The sequence below is a fragment of the Ovis canadensis genome, chromosome 9 (genome assembly GCF_042477335.2).
Source record: "Ovis canadensis isolate MfBH-ARS-UI-01 breed Bighorn chromosome 9, ARS-UI_OviCan_v2, whole genome shotgun sequence".
Lineage (NCBI taxonomy): Eukaryota > Metazoa > Chordata > Mammalia > Artiodactyla > Bovidae > Ovis > Ovis canadensis.
The window spans coordinates 66,413,143-66,429,678 of NC_091253.1; the positions used below are offsets into that span (position 1 = coordinate 66,413,143).

Below are 16,536 nucleotides of genomic sequence, written 5' to 3' on the forward strand. Positions count from 1 at the left end.
GCTATCATGATGAAACGGAAGAAGGAAAAATGGGCTTCCCTCTTCCCACCATCGTGACAGGCAGTCGGTCCCAAAGGGTGATCCCCAGACCAGCTGTATCAGTAGCCCTTGGGAAGTTGTTAGCAAAGCAGATTTTCAGGTCCCACCCCAGGCTTACAGAATCAGAAAGTCGACATGCGCCCACCAGGCAGGGACTTTTAACAAGCCCTCCAGGTAGTTCCGATGTACACTAAAGTTCAAGTCAAGCATGCATTGTTGAAAAATTCCCTGCCTCTATAGAGAGGTCAGGTGAGGTAGTAAAAGGTGCCACTTGCAAGCGCTTATTGATGAAACAGGACACTAGAATGAGATCCCAGTTGGTTCCAGATGTCACAGTGGGATGAAGGAAGGAGAAATGGGGAGGATGAGAAAAAGGGAGACTGTAACTAAAGCTAATGTGAACAGAGGAGGTGGGCCACCTACATCCATGAAAAGAAAAGGTTGATCAGATGAGCAGTGTTCAATTTTTTTTTAATTAAACAGATTCCAGAATGAAACAATTTAATAGGTTTACAAAATAAAGTAGAAATAATAATTCCTTTTTAAAATCACAAACATTTAATGGATTTCTTACACCAGCCTAATAACATTGGGAGGACCAAATGAAAGCTAGTAACAGTTTTCACAGCTTGTTTAGAGCAGACTTCTAGTTCCTACTTTGGAACAGTTCAAGAGAAACATCTGGATAAAAAGTAAGAAAGCATCAGACCAACTACATTTTGTGAAAATATACTTTACCTCATAGCAGGCATGCTAATTGAGTGTTGAATGGAGCGTATGCTAAGAGGCAGCATTAAAAAGAGACAGAAATGGAGTTAGTAAAGTGGCGATTAGATATTATAAAAAGCAAACAAAAATTAGTTTTCTAGAATCTTGTTCTTCTGGCACCATAAAAAATTACTTGCTTTTTGAGGTGGAGGGGATCAAAGTTAGCACAACATAACTTTTATTCATGAGCCAATTTGATTCCAGTAGTTCATAATTCAGCTAATAAATCAACTTGGCATTTTTATAGCACTTTGAAAATTGTCGAGTGCTTTCACCAGTACCTGTAAGGCATCTGGCATCAAGGCTCAAGAGTTAATAATTTATAGGTCACAGCAGAATCATAAATGGAACTTAGGTCTTTGAACTCCTAATCCAGTGTTCACCACCTCCCCTCAAAAGATGAAGCACACACATACAGATACGTACACACACACACACACATACACACACACACAAGCAAGACCACTGAAGAGTTCCTGCAGCCATCATTCTCCCACACATTTGATACCAGAACAGAAAGGTTTCAGAGTTACTATTTGACAACTTCAAGTGACTTTAAAATGACATCACTTCTTAGTAGCAGTAGTCAGTTTTCTAGTAAGAAACCTGTACTTGCTCTTAATTAAACTAAATGTCCTTATAGGCCATTCAAATAAGATTTGGCCCCCTGTCATTATACAACTTGCAGTTGTCAATCACCCTTGCTGCTGCTGCAGCTGCGGCTAAGTTGCGTCAGTTGTGTCCAACTCTGTGCGACCCCACAGACAGCAGCCCAACAGGCTCCTCTATCCCTGGGATTCTCCAGGCAAGAACACTGGAGTGGGTTGCCATTTCCTTCTCCAATGCATGAAAGTGAAAAATGAAAGTGAAGTCACTCAGTCGTGTCCAACTCTTAGCAACCCCATGGACTGTAGCCTACCAGGCTCCTCCGTCCATGGGATTCTCCAAGCAAGAGTACTGGAGTGGGTTGCCATTGCCTTCTCCAATCACCCTTGAACATACGCCTATTTGCATTCCCTTTCCTGACTGGTGGTGTGTACAAGCCCTATTCTGCACAGTGCAGAATCAAGAGGAGGAGACGGGGAATATAAAAAGGGAAGCAGAGAGTGATCACTGCCACTCCTTTGGGGTCAGCCTGCTCCCACGTCTTGGGAATGTACTATCCCCTCTGTTTAATAAAAGAACTGTAACTGAGCTGTAACCAGTCGGTCATTTCGAATCCTTGCTACACTGAGATAGGAACTGAGAAATCCTGTCTGTGTGAGCTGTAATTAGTCTATCATTCCAAATCTTTGTTACGATGAGACAAGAATGGAGGGAGAGAGAGAAATCGACCTGACATGAAGCTGCCTCTATTGCCACAGCCACCTTGCCAAAGCCACCTTCTACCATCAGTAGAGTTCCACCCACCAAAATTAATCTTCTGGTAATCAACAAATTGTTTAGACTGAATGAAAAGAAAAACAAAACTATTTGATACAATTAAGATTCTTATCCTGGGATTGTGTAATTAAAACACTAAGGCGCTAATCAGCTAGTGGTAGGCACTTGAGCTAAAAACTCATGGAGGCGTTAATGTTGAGGAAGATATTTTTGGGGAACAGGTAAAAGTTGTAAGAATACAGAGGAAGCCAATTCCCAAAGAAAGATTTGCATATGAGCAGAGAGGAAGAGGAAAGGAAGGAGAGAGGACCATGAAGAAAAGAGGGTTCAAGTGGGAGAGAAAGGAGTTTCTTCGTTTCTTTGGGCTCTAGAAGCTACCTTGACTTCTAACAGCTTTCCAATCTGCAGGACTAGTCTGGATGGGGCTGAGCTTGCTTCCTTTCCTTGTCTTGAATTACAAAACAACTTTCATTCTGTGCAATGCCTTTCCATTTTAGGTGAGCAAAGTCACAGTTTTCTATTCTTCTTAACCAAAAGACTCTTCACTAGAACATTTTGGCAGAAATTATCAAATTATGGCAAAAGAAAGTACATAATAGCTAAGCCAGTGATAAGTTGTTTGTCCACAGGACTCACACAGTGAATTCCATAGTATCAACAAAATGAGAAAATGGGTGGATAAAGTAAGTACAAATTCAGAAATGGACAGTTAATTCTGGTCATTGTCCCTAAGCATCTACATAAAAGATCATTTCCTCCAGTGGCCATCTGGTGTGTTCTGTGCCCCCTTTAAACCAGGAGACAAGTTAGTTTAAAGGAACTAGGGCAAAGGCAGAGTGAGGAGAAAAATCATAAAAGCGTATTAATTCTAGATGCATCAAGTTGACTATGTAGTCAACATCCAGGGCACAAGTCAATTCAGGATTATACTCCATAAGAAACAAGTCCTGATCATAAAAGTTGAAAAACTGAATTGTAAACGTCACCTAAAATTTTCAGGGGATGAAGAATTAAAACAGGAAAGCAGTGGGGAGCTATGCATGACTCATCAAGGGGTCCTCCCGGGATTAGGTAAGAGAAGGATGGCGGTGGAGCATCATTGAGAGGGAACATCAGGGGGATAGGGCAAACTGACCAATAGAGTAAACAGTTAGGAGAAGACTCAGTAATGTTGGAAATACAGACCACTTTTTAAAAATATTCTGTTTTTACAACATTATCATAGAAAAGTACTACCAATACGCTTCCAAGAAAACCAAAGTAGAAATGATAATTTGGGAGCCTTTTAACTTATTAAGTGCTGAGCAGATGCCAAAGATGTTTGTGATATGACTTAATGTTAAAAAACGATCTCTTTGTTAACAAGTGGTGCTGGGAAAACTGGTCAACCACTTGTAAAAGAATGAAACTAGATCACTTTCTAAAACCGCACACAAAAATAAACTCAAAATGGATTAAAGATCTAAATGTAAGACCAGAAACTATAAAACTCCTAGAGGAGAACATAGGCAAAACACTCTCAGACATAAATCACAGCAGGATCCTCTATGATCCACCTCCCAGAATTCTGGAAATAAAAGCAAAAATAAACAAATGGGATCTAATTAAAATTAAAAGCTTCTGCACAACAAAGGAAAATATAAGCAAGGTGAAAAGACAGCCTTCTAAATGGGAGAAAAAAATAGCAAATGAAGCAACTGACAAACAACTAATCTCAAAAATATACAAGCAACTTATGCAGTTCAATTCCAGAAAAATAAATGACCCAATCAAAAAATGGGCCAAAGAACTAAATAGACATTTCTCCAAAGAAGACATACGGATGGCTAACACACACATGAAAAGATGCTCAACATCACTCATTATTAGAGAAATGCAAATCAAAACCACAATGAGGTACCACTTCACACTAGTCAGAATGGCTGCGATCCAAAAATCTGCAAGCAATAAATGCTGGAGAGGGTGTGGAGAAAAGGGAACCCTCCTACACTGTTGGTGGGAATGCAAACTAGTACAGCCACTATGGAGAACAGTGTGGAGATTCCTTAAAAAACTGGAAATAGAACTGCCTTATGACCCAGCAATCCCACCGCTGGGCATACACACCGAGGAAACCAGAATTGAAAGAGACACATGTACCCCAATGTTCATCGCAGCACTGTTTATAATAGCCAGGACATGGAAACAACCTAGATGTCCATCAGCAGATGAATGGATAAGAAAGCTGTGGTACATATACACAATGGAGTATTACTCGGCCGTTAAAAAGAATTCATTTGAATCAGTTCTGATGAGATGGATGAAACTGGAGCCGATTATACAGAGTGAAGTAAGCCAGAAACAAAAACACCAATACAGTATACTAACACATATATATGGAATTTAGAAAGATGGCAATGAAGACCCTGTATGCAAGACAGCAAAAAAGACACAGATGTGTATAACGGACTTTTGGACTCAGAGGGAGAGGGAGAGGGTGGGATGATTTGGGAGAATGGCATTCTAACATGTATACTATCATGTAAGAATCGAATCGCCAGTCTATGTCTGACGCAGGATACAGCATGCTTGGGGCTGGTGCATGGGGATGACCCAGAGAGATGTTATGGGGAGGGAGGTGGGAGGGGGGTTCATGTTTGGGAACGCATGTAAGAATTAAAGATTTTAAAATTTAAAAAAATAAATAAATAAATGAAAAGAAAAAAAAAAAGATCTCTTTGAGAATTCAGTATAGCATCTCCTGTAGGGGACTTTAGGGTCCTTTATGGGATAATGGCAAAGTCACTCTTACTGGTATTGTACCTCAATCAGCAGCTATGGCAGGTAAAGAATTTAAAGATTTGAGTACCATGAAGGATGCACTCACTAAATATGTGTAAGTGTGAATGTGTTACAAAAAGCAAGGAAGTAATTACAATAAGGTGTTCATTTTGTGATAAACACAGTTGAATTTCTGTATGTGTTACTTTTCATAATAAGAAAAGATTAGAAAGAACAGAGAATGAAATCAGTTAGAGTAATACAAAGTCAAGGTGTTGCCATTTTTGAAGCAGCCATTACAGCAGCAAGAACAAGGAATGCATATTAATTTCAAGTCCAACAAGGGCTTCTCTACCTGAACATCTCTACAACCCATATTCAGATGAAATTCTATTTTATCGGTGGCTAGTCTGTAATCTAATAATTGGTCAGCTGTCTTTGCATTTCTAGCTTCCCTATGCAAGGTTACACAAAGTTTCAACTTGCTTCAACTTACATATCACCTCCAATTTCACTGATGTTCAAATATATTATGGAAAACTTCAAAAGCAAAAAGCCATGTTGCTCCTGGACCAGAACTGTCTCTAACAGATGTTAATATATTGGGAAGATTAGCTAGCATCTATAAAGCAAATTTTGTTGCAAGTTTTTCCAACTGGATTTCAACCCTCAAAGATAGTAACCTACAATCAAAGCAAGAATGTAAATCTGGATTCCTCAAAACACTAAAGGAAAAAGAAATCAAAGAGGACAACCTGACTCTAACTCAGACACACTAAGTATTTTATAATCTAATATTTACTCTTTGGAAGTTATTCTTTTAAAAAGCTGAATTGACTTTTTAAATTTTTGTTGTTTCTTACACAGTTGTTTGAACTTTTCATCCCCAGTAATATTAAAGGGGGAGGAATAGAGGGAAAAGGAAAAGGAAGAATGTAGCAAATGGCAGACAGAGAAAGAAGAGAGGCTGGTCAACATGTCTCAAAGCATACTGCGTGCCAAGCATGTTTTTAAGAGCCATTCATGAATCATTATTCCCTTTTGCCCTCAAAATAATCTCTTGATCACAGGTGATGAGCCAAAGTAACTACCAGACAGTGGCTCGAGGGTCAAAGTCTTAAGCTATCATTGCCCTGGGGAGATAGAACAAGACAGAGGGGACCACAGGCTCCCGAACTCTTGTGTGCCTGGGTTCAAGTCCTGACCTTCAGCCAGATGGCTGTGTGACCATGGGGAAGTCACTTAACCTCTCTGTGGCTCAGTTTTTCTCATCTGAAAAATCAAAAAGCTAACAGTACCTACTATAACTGTTTACCATTATGTTATTATTACAGATGACTTTATTTTTATTTATTTATGTATTTGGCTGTATTGAGTCTTAGTTATTACACATGGGATCTCCCTTGCATCATTCAGGATCTTTTGTAGGACCCCACGGACTCTCTAGTTGTGGTATGCAGGCTTAACTGACCCATGGCATGTGGGATCTTAGTTCCCTGACCATGAATTGAACATGTGTACCCTGCATTGCAAGGCAGATTCTTTTCCACTGGACCACTAGGGAAGTACCTACGACTTTAACTGAAATAAACATTAATACTTATCTAAGATTATATCCTTTAAAGCTTTCAAATTTCACCCGGCTATTATTTTGGTTGGTAACTCAAACCCTACAGTCCAGGACAGTGCCTGGCACAAAGCTGTCATTCTATAAATACATCTGAATTAAAGAATGAATGAATAAATAACTGCAGCAACTGAAATTAGGGTGTATGAGCATGAAAGATAGGAAAGTGCATTAAAGTTTTTCAAATTCTGGAACTTCCCTGGTGGTCCAGCGGTTAAGATGCCACACTCCAAATGCAGAAGGCCCAGGTTCAATACCTGGTCAGGGAACTAGACCCCACATGCCACAACTAACATCTGGCACAGCCAAATAAATTTTTCTAAAAAACCTTTACAAGTTCAAATCAAAAGGTACCCTATTATAACAAAAGAGATCATTTCTTATTAAGTGGTAGAAAACTTCAGCAAAATGGAATTGTCTGGAATAACCTGAATGAACCCCAAACCAATTTTAAAAAATTAGAGGTTTACATGAAGAGACTCACAGGCCAAAAGGAGAAGGTTCCTTTGAAGAGAGAGGGAAATCCTCCTGAACATATCAGAAATATTTGTCTAATGAGGTTGCTGAATTGTTAGAGCATGCTCTTAATAACATGAACATCAATTAAACACATTTCATTTCATGAAATGAAAACACTCCTTTAAAGTTTCTCTCAACAAAAATAAAGGCACGAGTCCATGTTTACCAGGTATGTGCAGAAAACAAGCCAACAGCAGAGGAGTGACTGTGAACACACCCCCTGGGACAAGATGTCTGTCCTCAGAGGTCTCCTCTGGCCTGCTGCTGACCATCAATTGTGAGGTTGTCAAAAACAGACATCTCTCATTGTGTCGCTCTCTCTCTTCCTCCTTTCTTCTCTCCCTTTCTTTCCCTCTCTCTCCTTCTCCCCATCCCTCCCCTCCTCTTCCTCTTCCTTACTCACCTTGTAGACAACATCTACACCTCAAGTGCTAACTTATTAACTGATAACGTATTAATAGTACAATCAAAACTGTTGCTGGCTCTAACAATGCAAGTCAGCAAAATGCCTGCAATTCCATCAGACTGAAATCCTCGCCACAAGTCTTCAGGTTTAGCATGAACTTGGAACAAAGGGTAGCCAACAGGATTATCAACTACTGCAAGCACTGGCAAAAAGGGGCCCCTGCATCCACCTCCATGAGAGGAAAGGCCATGCTACTCAGAAGGAAACCCTCAGGCCTGCTGCCCACGCTCCTCTTCTTGTACAGTTCTTGGGGGCATGTGGTCAGTATTTGCCTCTGTGACTCACTCACCTAAAAAGATGTAGATTTTTTATACATGTTTTATATATTCCTATTATATATATTCCTATTATATGTTTTCATATATTTTCTATCATATATAAATCAGATTACAATCAGGACACCTTGATCGAGAAATGATTTTTTAAAGTGAAATTAACTCAACTGAAAAGTTGAGTTCAGTTCAGGCACTCAGTCTTGTCAGACTCTTTGTGACCCCATGGACTGCAGCACGGCAGGCTTCCCTGTCCATCACCAACTCCCAGAGCTTGTTCAAACTCATGTCCATCAAGTCGGTGATGCCATCCAGTCATCTCATCCTCTGTCATCCCCTTCTCCCACCTTCAATCTTTCCCAGAATCCGGGTCTTTTCAAATGAGTCACCACTTCGCATCAGGTGGCCAAGTGACTGGAGTTTCAGCTTCAGCATCAGTCCTTCCAAGAATATTCAGGGCTGATCTCCTTTAGGATGGACTGGTTGGATCTCCTTGCAGTCCAAGGGACTCTCAAGAGTCTTCCGCAACACCACAGTTCAAAAGCATCAATTCTTCAGCGCTCAGCTTTCTTTATAGTCCTACTCTTACATCCATACATGACTACTGGGAAAACCATAGCTTTGACTAGACAGACTTCTGTCTGCAAAGTAATGTTTCCGCTTTTACATATTCTGTCTATGTTGATCATAGCTTTTCTTCCAAGGAGCAAGTGTCTTTTAATTTCATGGCTGCAGTCACCATGTGCAGTGATTTGGGAGCAAAAAAAAAAAAAAAAAAAAAAAAAGTCTTGTCACTGTTTCCATTGTTTTCCCATCATCTATTTGCCATGAAATGACTGGACTGGATGCTTTGATCTTAGTTTTCTGAATGTTGAGTTTTAAGCCAACTTTTCCACTCTCCTCTTTCACTTTCATCAAGAGGCTCTTTAGTTCTTCCTCACTTTCTGCCATAAGGGTGGTATCATCTGTGTCTGAGGTTATTGATATTTTTCCTGGCAATCTTGATTCCAGCTTGTGCTACATCCAGTCCAGCATTTCTCATAATGTACTCTGCATATAAGTTAAAAAAGCAGGGTGACAATATGCAGCCTTGATGTACTCCTTTCCCTATTTGGAACCAGTCTGTTGTTCCATGTCCGGTTCTAACTGTTGCTTCTGGACTTGCATACAGATTTCTTAGGAGGCAGGTCAGGTGGTCTGGTAGCCCCATCTCTTTCAGAATTTTCCACAGTTTGTTGTGATCCACACAGTCAAAGGCTTTGGCATAGTCAATAAAGCAGAAGTAGATGTTTTTCTGGAATGCTCTTGCTGTTTCAATGATCTAACGGATGTTGGCAATTTGATCTTTGGTTCCTCTGTATTTTCAAGCTTGAACATCTGGAAGTTCACGGTTCACATACTGTTGAAGCCTGGCTAGAGAATTTTGAGTATGACTTTGCTAGCATGTAAGATGAGTGCAATTGTGTGGTAGTTTGAGCATTCTTTGGCATTGCCTTTCTTTGGCAATGAAAGGCATGAATGGAATGAAATGTACAGACTGGAATGAAAACTGACCTTTTCCAGGCCTGTGCCACTGATGAGTTTTCCAAATTTGCTGGCATATTGAGTGCAGCACTTTCACAGCATCATCTTTTAGGATTTGAAATAGCTCCACTGGAATTTCATCACCTCCACTAGCTTTGTTGGTAGGGATGCTTCCTAAGGCCCACTTGAATTCACATTCCAGGATGTCTGGCTCTAGGTGAGTGATCACACCATCGTGGTTATCTGGGTCATGAAGATCTTTTTTGTACAGTTCTTCCATGTATTCTTGCCACCTCATCTTAATATCTTTTGCTTCTGTTAGGTCCATACCATTTCTGTCCTTTATTGTGCCCATCTTTGCATGAAATGTTCCCTTGGTATCTCGAACTTTCTTGAAGAGATCTCTCATTTTTCCCATTCTATTATTTTCCTCTTATTTCTTTGCACTGATCACTGAGGAAGGTTTTCTTATCTCTCCTTGCTATTCTTTGGAACTCTGCATTCAAATGGGTTTATCTTTCCTTTTCTCCTTTGCCTTTAGCTTCTCTTCTTTTCTCAGCTATTTGTAAGGCCTCCTCAGACAACCATTTTGCTTTTTTGTATTTCTTTTTCTTAGAGATGGTCTTGATCACTGCCTCCTGTACAATGTCATGAACCTTCATCCATAGTCCTTCAGGCAGTGTGTCTATCAGATCTAATCCCTTGAAACTGTTTGTCACTTTTACTGTATAATCACCAGGGATTTGATTTAGGTCATACCTGAATGGTCTAGTGGTTTTCCCTACTTTGTTCAATTTAAATCTGAATTTGGCAATAAGGAGTCCATGACCTGAGCCACAGTCTGCTCCTGGTCTTGTTTTTGCTGACTGTATAGAGCCTCTCCATCACCCTCTGTGATGTCCCACACTGTCTGTGGAGTGTGTTCCTCTCTAAATAAACCTACTTCTTATTTATCACTTTGTCTCTCACTGGATTCTTTCTGAGATTAAACATCAAGAATCTGAGGTTCATTAGGTCCTGAAACCAGATGCCAAAGACTAAGGGCTTTACTCAACTTTTAACCTGTAAGAAATAATTCCAAAATGTAGCTCTATCTCCCACTTCCAAGTTGTAATATGAAGCCTAACTTTAACCAGGACCTGCACTGATACATAATATATTGATACACAAAGAATACATTATTCATTAATAACTAGACTGAAAATGTTAGACAAAGTATGATCTTAATTGAATTTTTTTAATGAAATGAAAAAAAGTGACTGTGTAAGCAACAAGAAAAGAGCCGCCCAACTCATATTATTTCCAGTGAATTAATAAGACAGCACATACTGAGCCATACTTAGGTACATTTGCTTAATCTTCTCCAAAGTATACAGAAAAAATGGTGGTATGAACTGATGAAATCCTTCTTCAACAGCACTTACATAGTTTTATTATTTTTGTTTACATTACACCTAGTGTTGTTTTATAATTAAGTATGAAGAGGACTCTTCCATTCTTTCAAGGCCACGCCACACAGCATGCGGGATCTTAGTTCCCTGCTGGACAGTGGTTAAGAATCCACCTTGCAATGCAGAGGATGTGGGTTCGATTCCCATTCAAGGAATTAAGATTCCATAATGCCCCAGAGCAATGAAAACCTGAGTGCCGCAACAACTGAGCCTGCATGAAACAATGATGATACCAAGGGCGGCAACCAAAACCCAAGGCAGCCAAATAAATAAAAACAGTAATAATAAGGCCGCAAAACACAGCATGTGGGATTTTAGTCCTCCAACCAGGGGTTGAAGCTGTGCCCTGGGAATGCAGCATCTTACCCACTAGACCGCCAGGGAAGTCCTAGGCTCTTCCATTCTTAACTCATTCCTGGGCCCCACCTCCCTTCCCCCATTCCATGCACTCAAAGATTTTAAGCTCTTTCTTAATAAGAACTGTGTCTGGTATAGGTTATATCCCTTGGATCCGTCCACGGTGTACACCTTTATGTTAGCAGAATGGATTATGTGAGTGAACACATCCTTACACAACCTCGTAACATTAGATAAAATTCTCTTAATAGTTTCCTAAAGCACTTAGGTCATTTTCACTTGAACACCAAAGATACACAATTGATTCCTATCACTGATTTCTTGTTTGTTTGTTTTTTTTAAAGCACAATTCTAAATGTAAATAGTGTAACACTCAGAGTTTGTTTATCTCCCTGACTTACTCTTTCAGAGATAAGTAAGAGAATGCCTCAGTTATAAGTATCTATTTGATTACATAAGAAGGCACAATGCTAGCCACAGCAATTGACTGCTTGAGAAGACAATTCACGTTAATAGGAACAGAGATAGAGACTAGTGTGTTAACTTTCCTACTTATACTCAAAAGACCTTCCACCTTCGTTTTCTCTAACTACTAATTGGATATTCAGAGAGTCTATATGGGAGGGAGAGGAGAGGTTTGCTCAATATCACAAAGATTCCTTCCAGAAGGGAAGATCTGGGCTGATATCTTTTTAACATGCTTTCTTTTTTCGCCTAATACACTTTATTTCTCCTTTTGCAGCTATGAAATGTCCTTGCGTGCAGAGTTACAGAATACAACTCATAGAAAGAAATAATAAAATAGTAAACACTAGAGGCTAACAAAACAAGTACTAAAACATGCTGAGTCATGGTATATTATCTTAGGCATATTTTACCATAATTTAAAAAAAATGTCACAGTAACCTGGAAAGAGAAAAGACTAACATTGTGAGACAGTACATATGCTGTCTATTACAACTGCATAATGGGAGTCAGGTGAAGGGAGATTCCAACATCCTGACATAGGCACCAAAGAAATTACAGCATCAAAAACAAACAAACAAAGTCAGACATTAAAAGGGAGGAATTCTGCATGCCATGGTAAAGCTGATTCTTTTTTACCAAACATACACACACACAAAAGGAAAGTAAAATGTCAAAATCATTTCCATATCCCTTGAATCATGTGTCAAATTATTCTCCTTTTAATGTATCCATTACCCACGGTATACAAGAACCCTCCCTTGAAAATAGGAATGCACCAGAGAAAAGATATTTCAAAATGCAAGATTATGTAGTGGACAAACACGACCATCCAATGTGGCATCATAGCCTAAGCACACTTGTCTTAGATGAGAGCTGGGCTGCAGCGATGGTTTACACTCTCCTTACCTAAAGGAATGTGAAAAGGCTTGCAATCTGCAAGAAGCCAGAGTAAGCATTAAAAAAGAAAGGAAGTTCTGGTAAATCTAAAACAATTAAATAACCTACTTTTTAAGAGCTGTGTAAAGTTTTAACTGAATTCTAAAGGGCTACACAATCGGGAGTTAGCACAGAAAGAAAAGAGCTTACCTAAGAGAAGTATATATAATGGTCAAAAGGGTTTAAGAGAGCTGTGTTTATTACACTGTATTGAAATGATAATAGTCCAAATACAATGAGCAAGTCATTGGGTATTTTTGGTACAAGTATAAGACCAGTTAACCAAACTTATTCAACCAACAAAATTCTGGTTGTAAAATCTACTTTCCCCACAAAAAGAAAACACAAGGTCATGCAATCTGAAGGGTTTAAAAAAAACAAAACACATAAATCTTGCATGCCAACAGAAGCACAGCCAATTTAATCCACATTTGTCATTTTCAGCACTATTTTAATCCACATGGTGGGTGGCATGAGGTTACTGGTGGACACAAAAGCACTCTGAAGCGGTTTTATCAAAATGACCAGGAAAATTCTGCAGACACATTGAAAATAAAATGCAAAATAAATAGCTCAAAACAAGATTTTGGCCTGGGCATGAACATAGATATTACAAAGGAGTACACAAATGAGTATGTGGCAAGCACACCAGGGGCTAAAGATGCACCACCCAGAAGTGAGGGCAGGACTCAGTGCTCCCAGGCTCATCCCCGCCAGACACCAGGCTCCGCGCACAACCACAGGTCTGCAGCCACATACTTACCCCATGTGATCAAGAAGGGCTAAAAGGAGGAGAGTTCACAACCAGAATTTTTCAACAACTTGAAATGTATTCATAAGACAATCAGTTTGAAGGCTATGCCTAGAAGGATTTAGGGATGCATTTCAAGTCCTGGTTTGAAGGAGGGCTCTTCCTCACCCAAATGGAGGGGAGTCCAACATCAGCCAGTACCAGGCAGGAAAGAAATGCAACCATGATAACAGATTTCAATCTGCCTCATCCTAATTAAGCAAGGAAAAATGAGGACGTACTTTACATCTTCCAGCTTTTTGGTGATGACAGAGCCAACAGACGAAAAAGCAGCTGAAGCCTTCTGTCCGGCCTGAGATAAGGTTTCAGAGGTCTTCTTATACCTATATTAAATTATAAAAGAACAGAGCAAAGAAAGTAAGCCAACCTTTCCAATATCCATTATTTGGTGACAGAGGATGAAATGGTTAGATGGCATCACCGACTCAATGGACACACGTGTGTGTGCTAAGTTGCTTCAATTGTGCCCGACTCTTTTTGACCCTGCTACTGCTGCTACTGCTAAGTCACTTCAGTCGTGTCCGACTCTTAGCAACCCCATGGACTGCAGCCTACCAGGCTCCTCTGCCCATGGGATTTTCCAGGCAAGAGTATCAGAGTGAGGTGCCATTGCCTTCTCTGCTTTGTGACCCTATGTAGCAGCAAACTCTGGGAGACAGTGAAGCCCAGGGAACCCTTGCGTGCTGCAGTCCATGGGGCTGCAAAGAGTTGGACGCGACTTAGCGACTGAACAACAACAATCTTTCTAATATCCATTACATAGAGTTCAGTGATCACCACCTCTTGGAGAACTCTCAAGGAAAAAAAAAAAAAGAACATCCAAAATTCTTCCTGACTGCCAAGTCAACATCATCGCATCATTTTTTACTTAACCACCATTTCAAACACAACCTTTTGCAGCACCCTAGGACAGCTAGAAAGGCCTGTAAAAAGGCAAGCCTGAAGAAATCTGGGTAAGAGTTAAAAACAGTTATGAAGCCAAGATTAAAATGGGCCAGAGGTTAAATGAAACTATATCTCTGATTTTTTTTTCCTTTTTCACTTAAGCTAACAAAACAAAAATGAAATCAAATTCCTCACATTCCTTTCACAACTTTATTTTCTAAAAAGGGACCAGAAGTAAGGTGGGATCCAGGAGTACTTTTTATCACCCAAATCAATTTGGGGCAGCATAAAGAGATTTTTCAGTTCTCCTTGTATGTCGAGTTACCAAATGAGGACTGATGCATTCTCAACAGGGTACGTAAAAGGTACAACACTTCAAATGACTCAAGCGGGATATTTGCTGTAGCACAAAGCAGAAAATTTACCACCTCCCTCCTCCCATCTATGCAGGGATTAGTGAAGGGAAAAACTAAAACAGACAAAAGAATATGGTTCTTACCCCAAAGAGGTTAAGATCCCCACATTGTAGAAAGGGATGCTCAGGCATTTTTTTACTTACCTTGTCAAGATCAAATACCAAAAAAGAGAAAAAGAGAAAATGTTTAAGATGATACAAGGAATGGCGTCCTGCATGTTCTTCCACTGCCTACTTATATGGATAGAAAGAGAACCCAAGTGGGTAGGTACCCCTGTCACGTTAGGACGCAGCTCCTAATGCAGCTGGTCACCAGCTCAGCAGACAAGACTGCATAGAGAATACCTTTTGGAGACTCAGGAAACAAAGCTGCATCTTGATAATGCTGTACCAAAACCATGTGATCAAAAAGGACCAGAAGATTAAGGAGTGGTCCTCTGCCATTGGCACACATCAAAGATGGTGACCTGAGAGAGTCTCATGCTGTGTATAGAGCAGGGTTAAAAAAAAATAAAAAGACTGGCTCTGTACTTGGCCAGATCTTAGTTCAAATGGTGCCTCCAGACTTTGAGAGATTTGCGACCTCAACACTGATCTGATCCTGTTTCCTTATCTATGGCTATCTCACTACCCACTCTACTGGGTTATTCTGAGGACCAAGTGACTCATGTATATATCTGGTAAGTCATATATAACATTTTAAGAGCTTAGATTTTATTTCCTCAACTCACACAGGAGGCTGGTTTTCTCTCTATACCCTAGAACAGTCCAAAAGAACAGTTGGAGAAGACTCAGATACACTTGAGAACAGGCATGGTGGGGAAGGTTGCCCTGTGCAGTATAGACAAAAGCTGCAGAAACCTCCTCAGTCCCTTTCTACCCCTCCCCGCTTCCAGACAAAAAGAGCAAAATGTCCTCTACGTTCTCTAGAAAAAGGAAGGGTCAAGGGCACATACGCAGATGTAGCTGTCACATCTTGCCACCCTTTGGCAATGTTCTGTTTTAGTTCCTGTAGTGAATTGATCCCAAGTTTCCGCTTGATCTCCGCTAGGTGCTTCTCTTTTGCTGCTAACACTTGAGACAGAGTCTGGATTTCTTCTTCTACCTGCAAGGAGCGGGGTTGGGGTAGGAATAAAGTTAAAGAGTTAAGATGATAAGCCCAAAATTATACTCAAAATTCCAGTCGTTTTAAAACATTTTGGATTAATTTCTCTGCCTCTTTTAAAATATGTTAAGGAAATGGGTTGCTTGTTGATCTCTCCTGTAAAGCTGCTTTTCTCTCTTCCTATATTTCAGTCTTGAGTTGTTCTCAGTCTCTCCCCTCTTCCTATGCTTCCTTACTCAGTTTTGTCATAGAGGCTCAGGGTTCAAACCTTTACGCAGCCAATATTCAGATTATTCTAACAGCTACTCTCCTGACGGCTGGGTCTGCATTTCCAGCTGAACACTGCTGCTTGAATGCCCGTAGAAACTCACATTTATGTATCAAGTTAAGCTAATCTGAAGTGAAAAGTGAAAGTGTTAGTTGCTCAGTTGTGTCTAACTCTTTGCAACCCCATGGACTGTAGGCTACCAGGCTTCTCTTGTCCATGGGATTCTCCAGGGAAGAAGACTGGAGTGGGAAGTCATTCCCTTCTCCAAGGGTTCTTCCTGACCCAGGGATCAACCACCCAAACAATCTGAATTCCCACCAATACATATAACCATGTCAAATCAAAACACAGCCATATTGCATATTTCATATAAGATTATGCATGCATACATGCTAAGTCCCTTCAGTAGTGTCCGACTCTTTATGACCCCAGTCCACAGACTATAACCCGCCAGACTCTTCTGTCCACAGGATTCTCTAGGC

The 16,536-nt window shown here is 40.2% G+C and overlaps 1 protein-coding gene across 2 annotated transcripts in view; it reads right to left on the minus strand.

Moving 5' to 3' along the window:
- Positions 1-16,536, minus strand: part of TPD52 (tumor protein D52) — a 125,258-nt gene that overhangs the window by 7,536 nt on the left and 101,186 nt on the right. For both annotated transcript variants that reach the window (XM_069601080.1, XM_069601079.1), the window contains exons 3-4: positions 15,638-15,786; positions 13,603-13,704 (exon numbers count right to left, since the gene is read on the minus strand). In XM_069601080.1, coding sequence (XP_069457181.1) covers positions 13,603-13,704; positions 15,638-15,786 — 251 coding nt within the window. The remainder of the gene's footprint in view (positions 1-13,602; positions 13,705-15,637; positions 15,787-16,536) is intronic.